Source organism: Cucumis sativus, chromosome 3 (assembly GCF_000004075.3).
Source record: "Cucumis sativus cultivar 9930 chromosome 3, Cucumber_9930_V3, whole genome shotgun sequence".
Lineage (NCBI taxonomy): Eukaryota > Viridiplantae > Streptophyta > Magnoliopsida > Cucurbitales > Cucurbitaceae > Cucumis > Cucumis sativus.
Window position 1 is genome coordinate 33,063,041 of NC_026657.2, and position 20,210 is coordinate 33,083,250.

Here is a 20,210-nt window from a genome sequence, read left to right on the forward strand (position 1 = left end):
GCCATGAGTGATTCAAAGTAAGTTTCAAGTTGAAATCAAACTTTGTTACCATTGAAATACAACTAATCTCAAATATTGGAAGGGGAAAAAAACTGAGTTCGTGGATCAATTCTTACATACCCTCGATTTCAATTTCAACCTATTGAATGGACATAAATAAGTTGAAACTTTTACTTCACAAGTGATAACAGCAAAGAACTCAGACAAAATTCAGTACAATCACTTCTTACAGCTAAAAGTTCTATGCTTTCAATTAAATTTAGAAGAGGTATTAATATTTTAATTTAAAAAATGGAATATTGATCTATTATGGTTCCACTAATAAACCTAAAAACTCTGCTGGATCATATTTTCTGAAATAATAACTAAACATATGAAACAAGATAGTTGAGGCACTGATTTTGATGGAGTTGTAAGCAGAGTTCACCCTACATTCCATTTCTCTGCCAAATCTTTGCAAATATCCGCAATACAGCAACTAGCACTAAGAGGATATTCAGAAACTGCACAAATATAGCATAAATTGAAGAATTTAGGATTCCCAAGGCCAAGGCAATGGATTTAACTTCATACAAAATTTATACTACCCAAGAATAACAGTAGAAGTTTGAGCAATTGCTAACTAATAAAAATGTTACAATTATGAAGCAATATCCACTCTATGACATCTTGGGAAATGCTTTTTAAATAGTTAGAACTTTAAAACCCTTCTACCGTACTGCTTTTCCTCTTACTTTATAGACTTTTGCCCCCCGAACTTCTCTCTGTTGATACTTTATAGACTTTTTCCTCTTACTCAGACCTTTTCTAGCTAATATCTGTTGATACCCATTTTCTAAATGATAATTTCTATCTCATACTGCAGATGAATAACTAAATCACAAGTACTTGAAAATTTTGAGACACTCCGCCCCAAACTAACCTGGCATACCAACAATATATCCAAAATAGTGTTGTGTTATTATGTTTTTAAGTTTGACAATGAGTTCCGTAGTGTAGTTGGAACCCATGGTTAACATAGGTTAGACAGGGTAATTTGGAGCGCAGTGTGTCAAAAACTTTCAAGTTAAAGGTAAATATAGTTATGTGGTAATTTACTCCCATGTGATTACTTGAATAAACACGCAAAAGTAAACGAACTTACTTGCTAATAGATCATCCGTGTAATCAGTCTCAATTTTCCCATGAGCCATTGCACCCACCTAATACATAGCAATAAAGGGAAGTTGTCATACGTTATACATCTAAAAATGAAGCATTAAAAAGTGTAATTTTCAGTTAGGAGGTTTGAAGATACCACAAAAACAAGGTCTACATCATCTTTGACAGCATCCAGATAATTTCGCACCTTGACCAACTTATCCGAACTATGCGAGAAGCCTGGTATGCAAGAAAAGAGTATGAAAAGTTTCTACCAAAACCCACAAAAGAGGAAGACATGCATTGGCTTACCCATTTTACGACAATTGGCAGGTAAGTACTGAGTTACAGGGTTCTTTATCACCCGAAAGAGTTTCTCACGCTTACCCGCAGCTGTGATGCTTAACTTTTGTAGCAATTGCACTGCGAAGCATTTGTCAAAAGATCAATGGAAAGGTCTATAAAAGGGGAAATTGCATTGATTACAACACACTCAAATAACAGAGATGTCCAGCAAAATTAGAACAAGCAAATCCACTTACACATAACTCCATAAAATCGTTTCTGCGTCCTTGGAAGACGAACGTATGGTTTAATTTCAATTAATAAACCTTTCTCAGTTTTCACATAAACAACTTTCAATCTTCCAGCCTTTGCAATTCGGCTATCGAAAATCGCCAAAAGCGCCTGAATCATTTACATTTAATATCACTACTGAAACCCAAATAATCAACATACAAAATTATATTTTTCATTCCATAAAACAATTCCCTATTTCATTGGGGAAAAAACAACAATGAGCTACAACAACTTACTTGATGCAAGATATCAGGTCTATAATCCCCAGGATTTCTGTTATTCCTCCGCAAATAATTGGAGTGGTCATCAGAATTCAACAGCTGGTAATTCTATAAGCACGAAACATGGAAATCCAAGAATATAAAATCAATAATTAGCTTCTTAAAATTCATAAAAAGCATGAAATAACTTTGTTAAACGCCCAAAATGAAGGAAATCCTAAAACTTCAAAGCAGTAAGTGAAAAACAATACATTACCTTCCCAACTTTGGCAACTTCCAGAGAAGCTCTTTCAAGGATGAAGATAACACCAGCATTGCTATCATTCTTGGGGTCTTTCGGAGCAATAGGAATACCTTCAAGTTCATGAAAGTCCTCCTTGGCTGGTTCTTCATCAGGTTCGTTCTCCAACATAACTTTCTTGGACGGAGAGGTGGATTCTTCGGCATCTTCGTCTCTGTCGTATTTCTCCGACTTCTTTCTCTTCTTCCCCTTCGCCGCAAATGGTCGAACCATGGTTCGTCCGAGCAGGAACTTCCTTGACGGTAGTCGAAGCTTAGTGCTAAAACCCTTGGAATAGATTGATTGTAGAGTAGTTGAAACCTTTTGCATTAGCAGATTTATGGGCTGGGCTCTATCGTCTTTTCTTATCCGGCCTGTGAATTAGAGTGCATGGCCCATAATCAGCACCCAAACTGAAAAAATAATAATAATAAATGGTTAATTTATAAAACAAAATTGAAAAATATTTTTGACTCGTATAAAAAAAAAACATAAATTTCATATTTGTCCCTCATAATTTCCTTTTTTTTTTTTTTTTAATCTTTGCTGTCATCTTTTTCATAAAAAAAATATATTTTCTTATTCTTTTTACACTAATAAGTTTATGTCCTTCATTTTTGCAATTCTGTTTTCATTATCAAATAATGTACCATCATTTATATTTATATCATGGATTAATTATAGGTATTTATGTTATTTCACTGAGCTATTTTTTTTCTTTTTCAAAATTGTTTTATAAAATATAAATATTTTTGTGTTTTGTTTTATTTAAAAAAAGAAATCCAAAACATAAAAACGTCTTATTACCATTATTGTTTTGAAAATAAATTAATACTATAATATTAAGATTTTTACGGCATTAAGTTTTATACATAAATATTTTTATTGATTTTTGAATTAACAAGACAAACCACCTTCGTTCTTACTCATTCTCAATTTCTCTAAAAAACATAGGTGGTTGTTCTCCTACTACATCCCATAAAGGAATGTTTGCAAAATCCACGAAAAAAAAAAGTTATAATAGAGTTCATGTTACTACATTTTCTAAATTGCAAAAGTAATAAATTTAAGAGTGAATAGCAGTTTGATATATCTAATTATTTGTTAACACCCAAAAAAAATATTTTTTTTTAATAAAATTTTTGTCATGCAATTTCCCTCCCATAAATGAAAAGTAATTATAAGAGAATCTTATTGGTTTTTGTGTTTGGTAAAATAAATCAGAATTAAATGTCTTAAAATCACTTTCATAAGCCTACGGTTATATACTAATTTTGAAACCCAAAAAGTAGCTCGTTATTCATCTATTTAAACACTTTATTAATTATAAATGTATTTAAAAATAAGACTACGTGTATTTTAATTAATCATAATATTCGACTATGAAGATAGTGGTGCAACGTAATTAGAATTATCAAAAGCAGGATATATTCGTCTCCCTATTATTTCACATGCTATTTTTAATAATATTTGTGCCTTGGCAATGGGAAAATAAATTATGCAAATACCAAGTCTATGTTAATCTTTGATGTCCTCATTTTTAACTAAAAAAAAGATTAGACACCTTCAAATAATGTTATCAACAATAAATTTACTAAACTTCCATTAATCTTACAGGGGAAACTGGTACAGCATGGAAATGCAAAAGAAAAAGAAAAAGAAAAACTCATTAAATATTAAATTCTATTAAGACGTTACCATGAGTTAAACCTACTCGATCTGAATCTTTTGGTAAACCCTTGCACTATTTTACAACTAAGATCTGCGATTGACCATTTCAGGGAAACAAACAAGAAGAAAAAAGAGTTTGTTCTTATTTAGTGTGCTTGGTAGCAAAAACAGTCGAACCAAACTACAAACTACAAACACAGCACACGATACATATATATTTTACATATATATACACTCAGCTGTTCTCACTGGTAAAACCCTGTACATCCCAGAGAGCTTCCATGGAAATTCAACTTTAATGCTTTTACTAAAACTCGTAACTCTCTTTCACACTTTCACTCCAATTCTTTCTGCAACCTACACACATCAACATAACAAAATACCAGCATGTCAACCTTGGTTTTATAAAAACGACAGAGCCATAGTAGACGAATCGCTTTGATACAGATAAGAGGTAAGAGGTATACCTCTTTGAAGGAGTGTACATCACTTCCCCAAAGCCATGCATCACAACCTGCATCTCTAGCACCCCATACATCGTTCCTACGATCATCCCCAACATGTAAGGCATCCTCAGGTCTCACTCCCAATAATTCACAGGCTTTTAGAAATATTGTCGGATTGGGCTTCTCAGCTTCAACCTGTTGGAGATCAGGTTAGGAAGAACAACTGAAGTAAGTTCAAATGTACATGTCAAACAGTCGAAGTAAAGCAGTTGGTAACCAAATCAAGTCCTAGCGCATGAAATACACAAAAAAAAAAAAAAAGAGAAGAGGTAGCAGCAAAAACATATACAAGAACATCAGAAGCAGTGAAAAGAGATTAATGAACTCACTTCAGCTGACACTGCTACAGCGTCAAACCAGTGATCACAATTCAAATCCCGCAAAAGAGGTCGTAATCGAGTGTCGAAGTTTGACACAATAGCTATCTTTACACCTGCTTGTCTTAAAGCTTTGAAGACTTTCTCAGCATCAGGATCACAAAGGTGCCAAGCCTGCAAGAGATTTATCATTATCGGCAAAAATGATTGTTACAATAATAATAAAAGACATAAACAAACAGTGGAATTCCTAGAGGAAAAAGCGGCTGCCAGAAATTAACCTTGTTAGTCGTATAGTAGTTGTAGAGTTCTTCAAAATACTGAGAATCAGAACAGCCTGTGGAAGAACTGACGATATATTGCCAAAAGGGTTTCCCGTCATTCACATATCTACAGAGTTCCATAAAAGCAATTACTTTCATTACGCCATTAATTAAAAAGGAACAGGAGAAGAATTAAAACAAAAAAACTTTTCGCTCTCTGGATTAATCAGACAAAACAATCCTCAAAAGATCAATTAATGAATAAAGGAATCTAGTTAGGATTAATGTTAAATCCTGAAAGTAAATTTAGTATGATATCATCTAAAACAGAGTGAAAACCCATATTAATTGGTGAGGACATAATCTACCATTCAAATTGGAGATACTACTGCCATTTGAACTGATACAAAGATCCTGGGAAAGGTTTATTAACCATTTCCCCTCGGACAAAACAAAATCCTCAATGTTATGCAGCTAGCAATCAGGATCTCAATAGATCATTAACGAGTAAGCAATTTCTCCAATAAAAAAGAATTGAAGAAAAAGGAAGGTATTTCTAAGCCTGGTTTGCCACTATTAAAGATATTTAGACCAATTTAATCTTCGGACTGACCAAGAAAACACAAACCATGACAATCAATTTTGATTAATATTTATTAAAGGTTTTAAGTCCACTTAATTCTGACAAAATAAATTTACAAAATAAACTAGGAAACTGGATGGCCACAACCACAAACATAAAGCTAGAATTATAATGGTCAATGACCTAACAGTGTGAAAAAAAATTCGTTAAATACACAATAATTTCCTTGAAACTATGCCAATTAAGCCCAAATAATTTTACACTAAACTACAAAACCCAAATAGCACATGCACTTTGATGAACAGCTAATCACCTAAAAGACATCTAATTTCTTCTTAATTATACGTTCGATTTGATCTAGTCAACAACGGTCTTTTGTCAATGAGGGTAATGCATGGGACTCTTCATTCACAGAAAACAAGGTCTCCAGATCGAGACCACAACATTAAGAGTAATAAAACCAAAATTAATCATAATAAACTGAAATTCGAAGAAAGTCGACCTGAGGCGAGATCTACCCCAAGGCTTCTCATACGCTCTTCTATATCTATTGAGAATCTCCCCTTCCGAGTAGTTCACTCCATACTTCTCACCTATTTCCCTATATATCTGCGACAAAACACATCGTAAGTTCGTAACCATTTAACACAGAAAAAACAGAAATAAACGAATTAAGACTTTGAAGAGAGAGAAAGAGAGGGAGACCTGAGCCATAGGCTGAGAAGGAACAACAAGAGTCCCAACCGCATCAACGAGCAAAGCCTTATGAGTGATATCGCCATAGAGAGACCTCCGGTAATCCTCATAATCCTTAACGCCCAAGATTTCAAACCCGATACCACTAGAACCTAGGGTTTCGGGTTCCACGGAAGCAACAGCAGAGGAAGCAAATGAAGACCCGAATCCTCCAAACGGAAGGAGGCGAGCAGCCGCCTGGACGCCATTAGAAGGAAATGGAGGTCGTGAAAGCAAAGTATTAGGAGAGAAAGTGGAGAGAATCCTTGAGATTTTGGTTCTAGTAGAAATTAGCGCCATTGTCGAACTTCATTTGAGTGCAAGCTTTTTCACAGAGAGCTTCTTCTTCTTCTTCGCAATTCCCTTTGGCAATAAAATGGAAAGTGCTTTTGGAGTGTCTTCAAATAGAGGCTCTGCCAGTGCCATAGAAGGAAAACTTTGATCCTTTTTATTCGGTGTTTCCAAATTTGCCCTTTAACTTTAGTTTTACTGACGATAATACCCCCTTTGATTCTTATTCTTAAGCCGTTATGGACACTTGATAAGTGGGGGATATTATATGTCATATGTGACATCTTAGCATCAAATTGAATCATTCAATTTAATCCCACTTTATTGTATAATAATACATTCACAAATTTATCATTCATAAACACTAGAACTCTATCTATATTTATAATAATTCATGCATTAAAATATGTATGCTTTTTAATTATACACCGTGGTTATAAAGTAATAGCAAGGACTTAATAAACTATAGAAAAGTGGGGTAGTCATAGACATATAAAAAATATCTTTGTAATTACTTTAATATGCTTATTTAATAATTGGTTTTGGTTATAAAAAAATAATTGACTTTGTCTACTTAAAGGACATTTTTGGGTAATGTTATTAGGTAAAGAATTGATTTAAAGGTGACAAAAATTGAAAATAAAAAGAAAATTAAGAAACGAAGGTTGGCCACAAGATATTAAAATGGGTCCATGATGTACTTTGGCACATCTCAAGATTCTTCCATGTCTCACACAATGTTACGCTTACCTCCACACAAAATTATTAAATAGTTCAAACGTATAATTATATTTATACCCTCCAACTTTTGAACTTCTATTTTCATTCTTTAAATAATGACCACATTTTTTAAATTCTTCAAAGTTATGTTTCATACATTTATCTTGCCATTTTTTTCCAGAAAAATAAATTGGAACTCAAATAATGTACTATTTATATTCTTAAAAAGCTTGTGGGAAACTATATGATTTTTTTTCGAAAATTAAATCATTATAAAACAAAATCAAGTTAAAATTCCTAATTTTGATTTTGAAGACTGTTCCATATCTATTTACTTTCAATTTTTTAAAATTAAATTTGTATTCTTAATTTTTTTAACCATGACTTGCATGAGACCTATAAAACAAATTAGATTTAGAAATAAGCAAATAATAACAATAATAATAATAATTTAAACGATACCAAAATATGAAAAATTAAATGTGTTTCACTACTGATATATATTTAGAATCATAAAACAAGTTAAAGTTTAGATAAATATTTTATACTTACAAAGAAAAAGAATAAAAATGAAATTTGGATTAAAAACTTTGTTAGGTTAGATTCATTTGGACTAATGTAAATGCTTTTACTTGAGTGGAGTAATAATTAAAAACTTTTATTTATATATATTTGAACGTGTGTATTTTGTATAGATCTAACAACTCGAAGTTACCAAAAACAACCTCATTCTTTATGCTTTATGCATGCAGATAAAACTAAATAAATAGTAATACTAATAGCAACTGCCTTCTAAAATCGTATTTTAAAAATTGATAGAGTAAGTTGGATGTGTTTAATATTTGGAGTCAAATTGAAGATGACTTTGGAGAAGGAAAATTGAAAATTTAAAGATAGAGAAAAGGTAAAGATTCTATTGAAGCTTGAAAGAGACAAAAGGATAGAAGATGGAGGCTTTTCATTCTCCCATTCCTATTGAGTATTGATTGTATGAAAGTCTCATTCAATGAAGAAATGGGGAGGGTAGCTTTGTAATTATTGCAAAAATCTTATCCTTTAAGTTAATTTTTCTGCCAGCTGTTGAACGCGACACATCAAACTCATTGACGTGGCACCCCATGTAGGTTGTTGTATCCCACGTCATCATTATTTCCCCCTATTTACTACCCATACTTTTTAGCATTATTATATATTCTCGTTCTACACTACTAATTATATTATGAGTTTCCTTCTTCTTTAAAAAAATAATAATAATAATTGTTACAAAATTTGATATATAAAGTATTAATCGAAAACACTATATTTTAATCAAATTTACAAAGTTCTACAATTTACAATATTAATAAAAAGATTCCTTACTGTCTCTCCATCCATGTGAGTTCGTCAAAATTTTTGAATTAAGAATTTGGGGAGTATGCATAAAATAAGTACACATGCATATGTATATGAAAATTGTTGAAAACATCGTTATCTTTAAAGATATTTCTCACTACAATATTATAATTTTTCGTGTCATATATATATTGACTTTCTATCTTAGAAAGGATTTAAATAATAAATACTGATTTTTTTAATATAATAATCTATTATTTGATTTCTAACGATATTGTGACTAGCAAATATTATCTAATTTAGATTTGAATATGAGTAATAGAGTTTATTAAAAGTAGATTTTGATTGTGAATTGTAATTCTTTTTAAAATGTTGTTATACAATACTTAATTATAAGTTGCTATAATTTAAAATTAATGGTGATTATGATTTAGTTGTTCAATTTTACTAGACAAATGATTATATATTTTGGAGAAATATTTTTGGTGTGAGAAATTAAAATATTAGGTTTTATAGTATGATGGGGTGAGCGGATGGGTATAGAAAGATTAAAAAAAAAAGTGGTTGCCGTCTGTGTGGCCGTTACCTCGTAAAAAGTAGACTCATATGTTTGGGTCTTTCCTAACGCATTTAAGATGGAAAATGACAACCATAACTTATATCCTCAATCCCTCTTTACTAAAACTTTTTTTTCTTTTTGTTTTCCTTTTGAAAATAAATAAATATAGACTTTAGTAACTACTTGTTTTTATTTTATGATTTATAATAATTTACGCATTCAACTACATTCATTCAATTCTTAGTTAAATTTTAAAATAATAATAATTTTTTAAAAACTAATCGTTTTAGTTTTTTTGATCTATTGATTGAAAGTTAGAGATAGAAATAATGTTTATAAATTTAATTTTTCGAAAGAAAACTAAAATCAAAATAATTACGGAACATGTCTAATTTTTATGGGTACTTTACTTATACTTTTTTTTGTTTAATTTATTAGTGACAATGTTATTACTTTGGTTTTTATGACCAACAAAATTGCCAAAATTATATAGTTATTTTGCTTTCAACTTTAATTTAAAATTAATGTCCTTGATGCATTTAAAAAAATTAATGCCATGCTTGAGTTTAAAGAGAGCTACAAAAATTAATGGAGATTGTGTGATTCATATATGTAATGAAAGAAATCTAAGGCTATAAATGCATGGTTGAGAAAGTTTTTTTTACAAAATTATGATTATCATCTATACCAATCAAATTAACGTTCATTTCTATAGAAATTAAATTTAGTGTAAATTATTTAACTTGGAGCAAAATCCTATTTCAAATTGACTAGAAAAACATGCATAATAGATATTTATGATGTCTATCATAAATAAATTAAAGTAGTCTATCAATGTCTATAACTATATAGACAGTAACATTTTGTTATATTTATTAATAAGCTGGTTTATAGAATCGTTACTCTCTCAACTGTACTCAAAATAAAATAAAACGATAAATTATAGCGAAATGATATATATATAACTTCATCTTATTTTTCCTTTTCGTAGAAAAAGGGGAAAGTATTTAATATATAGACAAACTTTTACGGGTGAATCTTTTGTCATTGTCAATGTATTAAAAGGGTGTGGTTTCAATTCTATAAAAATATTTATTTCTATCTATTTAATAATAAAATTATAACGAAACAAATTTTTAAAATAAAAAATCTACTCAAAATACTTACAAAAAGTTTCATATTCTATCGATGATAGACATTTAAGTATTGTTACTGTCTAGTATTGATAAAATCTAAAAAAAGTGTTATATTTGATAAATATTTTAGTTTATTTGTCTGTATTTCAGTTATGAAATGAACATTAAAGTTTTGATTCAAAATTCAAATTTGATACCTAATAACTCCAACTTTCCTTTACGACCTAACCATGCTATCTTCTTCTTTATGAAGTGGTTCTAAAAATAAATACATCTCCACGAACCACCACGATTTAATGAAATTCTAGGAGGGATTATTTCTCACATACAAACCTCCAAGCTAAGCACACTTTACTTTTAAATTTTATAGTTTCTTTTATTATCTAGCTGTGATCTCTGTTCATTTAACGTATTATTTTTTATAAACTTGAGTGTTACAATAAATGTTATCGTTGATGCTTCTATTTATAGGGTTATTTTTTAACAAATTATATGAAAATTATATATTTCTTCTATATATGTATACTTCATAAATCTACCCAATATATTAAAAATTATATTAATTGATATTAATATCAGTGTGGAAGAAGTCTTCAAAATACCATCATTGCTATAGATCATATTTATTATTCATTTGGGTGTTTAGGGATAAACCATAGCCACCACAATTAGCCATGATCTCTTCTTTTTGTTTAAACTCCTTTCCCATTTAGTTTTCTATGTAATCACTTACATAAATTTGGGATTATTTATGTGTGTAAGAAACAATTAATTGAATGTAACGTATTTATTTATCAACTCAAAGTATGGTCTTTGTGATTCTTTAAAGAAAAATATTCTTATCATCCTCCACATCCACATTTCATATTAATAATCTTAAATTTCTATTGGACAAACTACAAATCTCTTCATGGAAAAAGAAAATTTTGTAGATATCGTTAAGAAAAGTTTAGTCCAATTCTATTAATTAATTTTAACGTATACTTCGAATAAAGTGTTACAAATAGTTTTTAAGATGAATTTTAAATAATTTAAATTTAAGAAAAAAAAACATTTTTCTTCATGAATCAATATAAATGGAGCCTAAATTAATTTAGCACGTTAAAGTTTATTGTTTAAAAAGTTAAGATCAATATAATTTAACTAAGTCAAGGCTCTAATTCCTATCTTAAATGATATTTTAAAAAAATAATTAATCATTTAAATTATTAAAAATGTGTTTAGCATGCATATAACCTAATACTAAGAAGGGAAGATTTTGTAGTTTTTGTTAGAAAAAATGAATAATTAATTAAAAAATATATGGAACCATTAAATATAAGAAAATTATTTTAAAAATAATTATAAATATAATAAGGTATTACAATCTATTTGTGATAGATCGTGATAGACTCAACAATCTACTATCGTTGATATTTCAGATTTGTTTTTCTTTTTGTCTTTCTTCTGCCATTTTTTTTCTTCTTCTTCCATTTTTCTTTTATATTCTTTTAAACGGTTATTTGATTCAAGATCGTGTACCAAATATAAAAGATCTATTTGTTTGGTTCAAGATCGTTGATCAAATATAAAGAATCTTGAAAAAAAATTCGTATAGATTTTGGTAGTCAAATTTAAACGATCAAATATCTAAACGAACCAAATATGAACAATCTGATCAAACCTAAACGATCGTGTACCAAAAAATCTTTCAAATTTGTCTATCCAATTTAAACAATTTCCAAAGTTAAACGATAAAAAAATAGCCAAATCTAAATGACCATGTACCGAAAAATAACTAAATTTAAATAATCGTGTAGCAAAGAACGTTGAAAAAAATCGTTTAGATTTGGCTGCCCAAATCTAAAGGATCTCACGTAGAAAAGAACAGTCAAATCTAAACATTGTTTTCCAAATATATTACGCGTGTTGGATGACTATTAATTACGGACAATTTTTTTGTATTTTTGATTATGTGTGTATGTAGTTTTTTAAATTGTTGAATAATGTAAGACACTTTAGTTAATCTTAAATTTAGTCCCATGAGAATTTTTACCTTTTGGATAAAAAGACATTTCAAGAAGACAAATTTAGCCTTAGTATGAGCACTTATGATGATTCTCATTTTATGATTAAAGATGAATAGACAGTGAAGTGTGAGCAATTTGAAAATGGAAAACACCGGCAAATAAAATGTGGCCATGGGATTCAAAATTGAAAGATTAGAAGGACGAAATAGGAAATGACAGAGCAAAATATGTGGCTAAGGGAAGAAGGAAGAAGCAATTAAGCATTCACTATTCTCTTCATTCAAAAACACTTTGATAAATGTGACCAAGAAGCAACACAAAATTGACCCTTCAACAAATTAAATGGGCCTCAAATGTTTTATGTGCACAAATTCAAACGACCCCACTTTTTCCTTTCAAATAAACTCAACAAAGGAAGTGAGGTGAGGTTTTTGAGATAAAGATACTCATACATTTGTGACCACATATATCTATCTATAACTTTTCCTTTCGTTTACATAAATCCCTTTTCCACTCTCATTTTAATATACTACGTTTTGTCGGAATTGGTTGAAGAATAGGTTTGTAAGTGATTTTGAAATTGTTATTTATGTTCAAATTGCTCATATGATATGTTTACAATCACTTGAAAAATCAACGTGATGTTTGTTTATACGCTTTGAAGCATGATTATGTGACAAAACTCATTAGTGTATGAGCAAGATAAAAATTAAAGGCATGTTTGTTAAATTTAAAATCCCTTCAAAATACGTCTTTAGTAATTAAAATTAACGGTATACTTCTTATATCATCAAATTGATTTTGAATGTATGTTATAAATAACTTAATTAATTTAAAATCACTTCCCAAACTCACTTAGTCATGATTAATATGAATCGAAATAGTTTTAACCTATTCTACATGTAAAAGTTATAAAACTTGGATTGAAAGCAAAAGACAGTTGGAGAGTAAAGTCATGATAGAGATAAATGAAAGTAGAAAGCAGCTAAACTTTAGATGAATCGGTCAAAAGGATCACTAATATTCAATAAGGATTTTATTGAAATATGTTTTATTAATAATCATGGTGAAATTATGATTACCAAAAGATCAAGATAACCTTTATATAGGTAGCTACTTTTGTAACGATCTATAACCTTTTTCTGCAACCTTGTAATCTAACTACGTCATATGTCCGTGTCTTGAATCAAACTAATATAAGTTCTTTTAGGATGCATGTGAAAGTTGCTCCAATAAACCAACTTGGTTATTTCAACATGTTTTGTTCTTACTCACATGCATCCAGGGCAAATTTCCAAGAGGTCACCAAACTAAGATCGCTCTACACTAAGCACACTTAACCTTGAAGTTCCTATGATGAGTCGAATGTACACCTTGTTAGTATAGATAGTAACTTTTATGTCTTCATAATCCCTTTCATTCAGATGCGATATTAGTCCATTCATGTCATCCTCCTAAATTCAAGGTAATACAATTTTTTTAATTGTACAATTGAGATAGAGGGGTTTGAAACACACTCGTGATGATGTTACTAACAAACTCGTAGGTCAATATAGATTTGGTATTTAGGAGACTACTTTATTGATTATACTTTGTTGTTATTTTCATGTTGATGAATTTGGTGGGATGAGAACCACAAGCAACAACCCAAAAACACAGCTACAATACTATTTTTTCCTTAAGCCAAATGCTTTGACATTGTCGATGTTTGTTTAGGGACCATGGGAATTATTTTCTATACTCGTTAATTTTGACTCTCACAGGTATATTCATATTGAGTTGTGATCTTGTGATACTTTTAACTTATGGTGGAGAAGCTAGTCAATATAAATTCTCAACCATATACAACATGTGATTGAGATTCATTCAAACAAGCAAGTAATCAACATGTTATTAATTGAATCTATCGATATGCTATAGTGTGAATTTAAATAGTACAGACTATAGTAATAGTATGGTCTCTAAAGGATGTCTCATTTTTATGATTTTTAGTAAAAACAAATACATACAATTTTGTTAACAAATCAACCTTTCATTACATCTCTCACGCCATTTTCACTTTAAGGAATGAGAATCAAAATTTTCCTTCTTATTGATTATGTTTATTAAAATGCAGAAATTGAATCAATTGGTGAGATCTGACACTAATTTTAGAATTTCTACCAATGAAAAGGATATGTTATCTTACTCAAATTTTATCAATTCTAATACTCATTTCTTGTTTCTTGAGTTCTACCATATTGCTATTGATTACTTCACGTTCTTACCCTTTCTTTCTTATCCATAAATAAGACTACGCTTTTTAGTTCTTTTCTAACAGGGCTTCCATTTTTGTTTGAAGAAACCACTGATATATTGTCATAAGCTGTTTAAGTGGTTAAGAGGATGGTGTTTGATAGCTCATAATTGGGTAAGCTGTTTAAGTGGTTTGGTACCTTGAGAGGGTGTTTGATGCCTCATAATTAATTGAATGTGTTTGCAATGTAATTCAAAATCCATGTTTGATACAAAATTTATTCAATTTCAACAGTTCATACATCCCCTGATGCAAAAAGATAGGCAGTGATTCTCATTGTGAACATAACAATGTGCAAGATAACTATCAAGACACTAGTGATTCTCATGATTAATCGAGTTTACATAATGTTTTCTTTTTTCATTAGTTTTTTTTATGATATAACAAAATTGTTTGGTTCACACCTTATGACAGAGACATCAACAGATCAACCAAAATTTAATACCATAGTAGTTGTAGTACAACAAATGCTCATACGCATCTCTACAACCAGAAGCAGGGAGAAGCACTTTTTTCATCTTTAGGGGATACATTAACTTGACGTAAAAAGAAAAGCAAATAATTGTAGAAAGGAGGGGCAACAAAAAGAAACAGATCCTAAAGCCAAAAGAAATTTACATGATACCAAGGCCTCCTAATATTTTCTTTTAATTTAATCTTCTCTTGGGGAAAGTTGGTTGGTGGTGGAGGGGAAAAACCTCTTCAAGAATTTTGTTTTTTTCTTTTGTCCATCATTGTAAGTCCCACAATCACATCCTTGGCGCTGCATTCACAATAAATTTAAAAATTAAAACAGATGTCCAATATTATTAACTCAAAATAATTTTCATGGGAATTCTTCCTTTTGCAAATTTCAAAAGAATTTACTTAATAGTTGAAATGTCAAAATTAATGAACACTTGTGTAATGTGACCAATTATTTGATCTAAGTTTTGTTCAGAATGGAGCAAACTACAAGCCCACAAAAACGGAGCTAACTAGAGAAACTAGAAAAGAGGCTCTCTCCAATAATTTCATCACACAGAATGCAACGAAAGACTAAACATCTTCCAGACCCTATCAACAAGTTTTATTATTCCTCTCCAAATTCCCCACAAAACTCACTAGGTGGGAAGTTTTGGCAATAGGAACCCAAAGAGAAACTGTAACTTATCCCATGCCAACAACTTATTCTAGAAACTATAATCTTGTTTCTCCCTATCCAAGTGCCAATGTGCCATTAGTTGAATAAACCTATTGCCAAGAAATTCCAGCTTTCTTCACTAAGCTTGGAGATACCGAGGCCACAATATCCCACTAAAATGGAAGATGGACAAAAGTAAGGTGCTTTCTATAACAAGGTCAAAAGGCCAAATGATTCCCTAGAAGTATATCTCATGAAAAGCATAATGAATAAAAAGATGGTGGTAACATTCTTTTGCTCTCTCAGAGAGTGTCCATTCATCTTCACCACCACATTAGAAAAAAGATAAATCAAAGGACACCTTTTATGAATTCAATCCTTGGGTTGAATGACCTAACAAGAAGTTAAATAAAATTGTTTGTTATATGGATTAGACATGTTGTAGCCTACCTCCTCCAATTGTTGCCTCAGGCAACCGCTCAATCGAATACTGATGCCGAGTTATATACATGATGGGTACGCCAGGAACCTGCAAGAAAATAGGCGAGTTACTACATCTAAATCCAACATTGTGTGTTCCCAACTATTATGATCCGATTATACCTTGCGAATTCTACGCTTCAAATCTCTATCACAAGTAGCAACGATATAACACTTATGCTGCACAAAAAGAAAGCTTCTGTTAAAAATAATAAAATAATAAAAAACAGGGTGAAAAGGCAGGATATAGATCACCATCTCTACTTCAACTTTACAACTCATTCATCCTTTTTTTTTCTTATAATCTTTATCTGATAGAACGTGAGAGCCTGGTTCCCCATTCCTCCAATAACTTAATACATTGTTTTTTTTATCCTAGTTCAATATATACAAATATAATAAACCATACCATTGTTGAGAAATGTGGAATTATTTTGGTTTGAGCTGTGTTAGTGGATCACAAGAGGTTTGACGGATGCTTCTATTATTTTAACCCTTTAAAGTTCTTCCCAAATATTCTGGTTCCAGTCACTCACTCAAAGATTTAAGGACTACTTAGGAGACATATTTTTTCAACAACAAGCTGCTTGGCAATTTGCTCTCTCTTGGTGTTCTCCTCCAATCCATTTTGAAGTTTTTAGTTTGCAACCTTCAGCTGTTTTTGGGCTTCTTGTGGAAAAACTTTTAAGTTTTTTTTTGTTCTTATTGTTCTTCTGTTTTGCTCAGGGTTTCGCTTGTGTTGTTTTTGTTTGTTCAATTCGTCTGTACTTTTATTTGTGATCACTCTTTTCGCTCTTAGTATAATTCTCATGTACTTTGACGATTAGTCTCTTTTATTAGTACATTTAATAAAGAGGCTCATATCCGTTTCAAGAAAAAGTGATCCATTATCCAGATTTGAGCATATATTGAAGAAAAATTAACTAAACAAAGCTCAAAATAGAACGCTCCAAAATTACAAGTTGCCCCCAACTTTACCTTACATATAAGGAATAAGGAATATATTTCTTTTAAGTATTAAGAATGTCAACCATCTAAAACATAGTTATCTAGATAAATGTATTAGAGTTATCTAGATAAATCATAAATGTATTGGAAATTAAATATGAAGTTGGAACAACTGTGATCAGGTCAACGAACATCATAATAAGTAAGAAGCCTTCAGTTCTCACCTGAGTCACCCTTTCAACAAGGCAATCATCAGCATAGGTTCCTTTATGAGTACAGGGTAGTCTCTCAAAACGTGGGTCCTTAGCTATTCTGCTCAAGCCCAAAAAATAGTAAATAATACCAACTTGAGAGATGCAAAAGAATGAAACAAGCAGTAATCTTTAAAAAATATACAGATCTAAAGAACAAGGAAAAACCAAGAATATGGTATTGTGGAGTCATATCCCCATGAAATTAAATTAAAAGCTTCTATTATTTCTTTCCAATCCTAATATTCAACTTTTCATAACCTTTACTCGACTATTTGAATAATGCTTTGCTGGCATTCCAAATTATTTTGAGTGGTTGAATTTCCCCTTCACAACAAAATTGAAGATGGACAAGAAAAGAAAAATACAAAATCGTGCATAGATAATTCATCTTCTGAAAGACAAATGAAACATAAATTTACCTCAGAGCAACGCGATACTTCTGACCTAATCGCTCAAGCTCAGCCATCACGCAGTCTGTTATACAAGGAGTGCCTAAAACATGATCACAAATAAGTATCCATGTCCACAAAGAATACCACTTCTCGAATACTGAATTCTAATACATTTTCTGTCAATGTACGACTTACATTTAGCATATAGACAGTCCATCATTCCCTTCTCCAAGTCCAACTGCAATTAGAAAGGAGAGAAAAAACCACTTCAATCATCAAGTAGAAAGAAATTATATCCTTAATTTTACCTGCATGATGTAGTGCTCTCATCATATGAAATTTGACGAGAGAAAATCCACTAGTTTACAAAAAAAAAAATACATATATTTTTCAAATTATCCACAAACATATTCATAACAAAATGGACTTTACATTTCCAGAGGAATCACACAGTGATAATATACTATATTCTCATTAAAAATGTAAAGCACTCACCTTGTTTTGAATGGAGAAATTGATGAAATTTGTATCCACCAAAACCCGATAAGGTGGCCCCAATGCAGTGTTGTACTTGAAGAAAAGTGCCGAAGGAACATTTGGACTGAATTAACAGAAATATAAGTATTCATTTGTCACAGACAACACCAACAGTAGAAAACAATTCTTATGCCCAGACAACAAAGTTAGAAAATGTTGATTTGTTATGGAAAGATAAAGTAGAAAATAGTCAGCTCAAGAAGTTCCTTACACATTTCTTGGGAGGTTTTCTTTTGTTAGATCTTTTCTCTTTGGATTCAAGACCTCTTCCTTGTAGCTAAGATAAGTAACAAAACAAAATAAACATAAGCAAATAAGATTTTAAAGAAAAGTTAGATAAAGCTGACAATTGAAAAGAAACAACAGAAGGTATACTTTTTAATCGCTTTGGAGGTGACCATCTTCTTCATGACTGCAAATTTGGGTCCTTTCTTGGCCCTCCCCATCTCGTTGATTGAAGGGTAAAAAATTGAAGTTGTGCTTTCTCAGATGCAATTTCAATGCTTTAAATCTTAAAAGAGAACTTGCTCACTATCTGCAACATTGGTAACGAGGAAACAACTTACAATCATTTATATGAATCCCAAAATCTCAACAGCACAATCAAAAAGTAATATATTTGCACCATTTTCCACATAACTCGTGCATATCATACATGTTAACACATATGACATATTGAGTTCAAATATAAAAATATTGACGATAAAGTAACGTGAAAAAGACTAAATTTCTTTCAAGCACTCAACAGATGCGTCCCTTGTTTCAAAAGAGGATACCGAAGCTAAACAGTGGTAACTCTAAGGATTCCCAAGAGGGGGAAACAGTGATGGCTCCTACATTACCCATGTACTCAATTTCTCCATAAAAATCTTTTTTGTTCCTCCACAATATTTCCATGAAACTTAAATTAAATCCTTCCAATTTTTAACATATGCCCATTTTACCATAATATTTTCTACAATTTCAACAACAACAAAAAATCCCTTCACTCCAATTATAACCTTCAGATAATACAAGTATAAACAAGGGTGAAGTTGTTTGGTAAATCAAAATTGCTCCTACAAGTTAAGGATTAAAAGAGGATTTCATAACAGGATAGACTATTCAGACTAGTCCTCTGATAAATAAAGAAGGGAGATGCTAGAAAATTCATGGTCGGAGAAACAAGGCAATTTCCAGCAGAAAAAAACGAGACGTTCAGACTATCAAAGCCTTAATAGAAAGACATAGGCAACAAATCAATAGACGAAAGATTAGGAAATCAGGGAAAACCTGCTGGAGAGAGGCTGGGACGACACGAGCAGAGGAAAGACGGCGACGGAAACGGCGGCAGTAGCACTGAACGGGAGAGAGGGGGCGGCGACAATGAGCTGCTGAAAGAGAGGAAGAGACGGAGTGAAGAAGAAGAAGAAGGAGGTGTGGTGGAGCACGTGAGAGTAAAGGACGATGATGGAGGTTAGGGTTTTGCCACTTTCTATTGTTATATTTATTATCTTATTACTTTTTAAATTATTTTAAGTATCAAATCTTCTCTAATATTTACAAAATAATAAAATATCACAATTTAGATTAATCGGTCATTATTAGTAATATGATAATTTGTTTTATTTTATAATTTTCTTTTATTTCAAAATAGTCCTTATTTTTATTTATTCAAACCTATTACAATTCATTTGATGGATATAATTTGTGTTTAAGTTTTAAAATATTAAGTATTACTCCTATTTACATTTTTACTATTGATTCTTTTTATTGCATATCTTTGATGTTGATTAATTTAAAAGAATTATACTTAATTAACTTCTCATTATCCTTAATTTTGTCATTCATAATCAATT

General features: G+C 30.8%; 3 protein-coding genes across 3 annotated transcripts; all 3 read right to left on the reverse strand.

Annotated features, from left to right (window-relative positions):
- Window positions 1–45: 45 nt before the first annotated feature.
- LOC101219867 (ribosomal RNA small subunit methyltransferase nep-1) lies at window positions 46–2,535 on the reverse strand. Its single transcript, XM_004136592.3, has 7 exons — window positions 2,197–2,535; window positions 1,956–2,048; window positions 1,683–1,827; window positions 1,453–1,563; window positions 1,298–1,380; window positions 1,145–1,202; window positions 46–503 (listed from the first exon to the last, which is right to left on the reverse strand). Exons 1-7 carry the CDS (start codon window positions 2,452–2,454, stop codon window positions 424–426), a joined length of 828 nt encoding a protein of 275 aa, XP_004136640.2. The 5' UTR covers window positions 2,455–2,535; the 3' UTR covers window positions 46–423.
- Window positions 2,536–3,796: 1,261 nt separating this feature from the next.
- On the reverse strand, window positions 3,797–6,719 carry LOC101220104 (haloacid dehalogenase-like hydrolase domain-containing protein 3). Its single transcript, XM_011653893.2, has 6 exons — window positions 6,266–6,719; window positions 6,063–6,169; window positions 4,996–5,104; window positions 4,727–4,888; window positions 4,359–4,532; window positions 3,797–4,248 (listed from the first exon to the last, which is right to left on the reverse strand). Exons 1-6 carry the CDS (start codon window positions 6,593–6,595, stop codon window positions 4,219–4,221), a joined length of 912 nt encoding a protein of 303 aa, XP_011652195.1. The 5' UTR covers window positions 6,596–6,719; the 3' UTR covers window positions 3,797–4,218.
- Window positions 6,720–14,977: 8,258 nt separating this feature from the next.
- Window positions 14,978–19,837, reverse strand: LOC101220343 (rRNA-processing protein FCF1 homolog). The gene is made up of 10 exons (XM_004136594.3): window positions 19,645–19,837; window positions 18,748–18,907; window positions 18,584–18,649; window positions 18,331–18,436; window positions 18,031–18,073; window positions 17,863–17,935; window positions 17,414–17,501; window positions 16,365–16,421; window positions 16,212–16,290; window positions 14,978–15,401 (listed from the first exon to the last, which is right to left on the reverse strand). The coding sequence occupies exons 2-10, from the start codon at window positions 18,816–18,818 to the stop codon at window positions 15,388–15,390; spliced, it is 597 nt and encodes a 198-aa protein (XP_004136642.1). The 5' UTR covers window positions 18,819–18,907; window positions 19,645–19,837; the 3' UTR covers window positions 14,978–15,387.
- Between the last annotated feature and the right edge of the window lie 373 nt (window positions 19,838–20,210).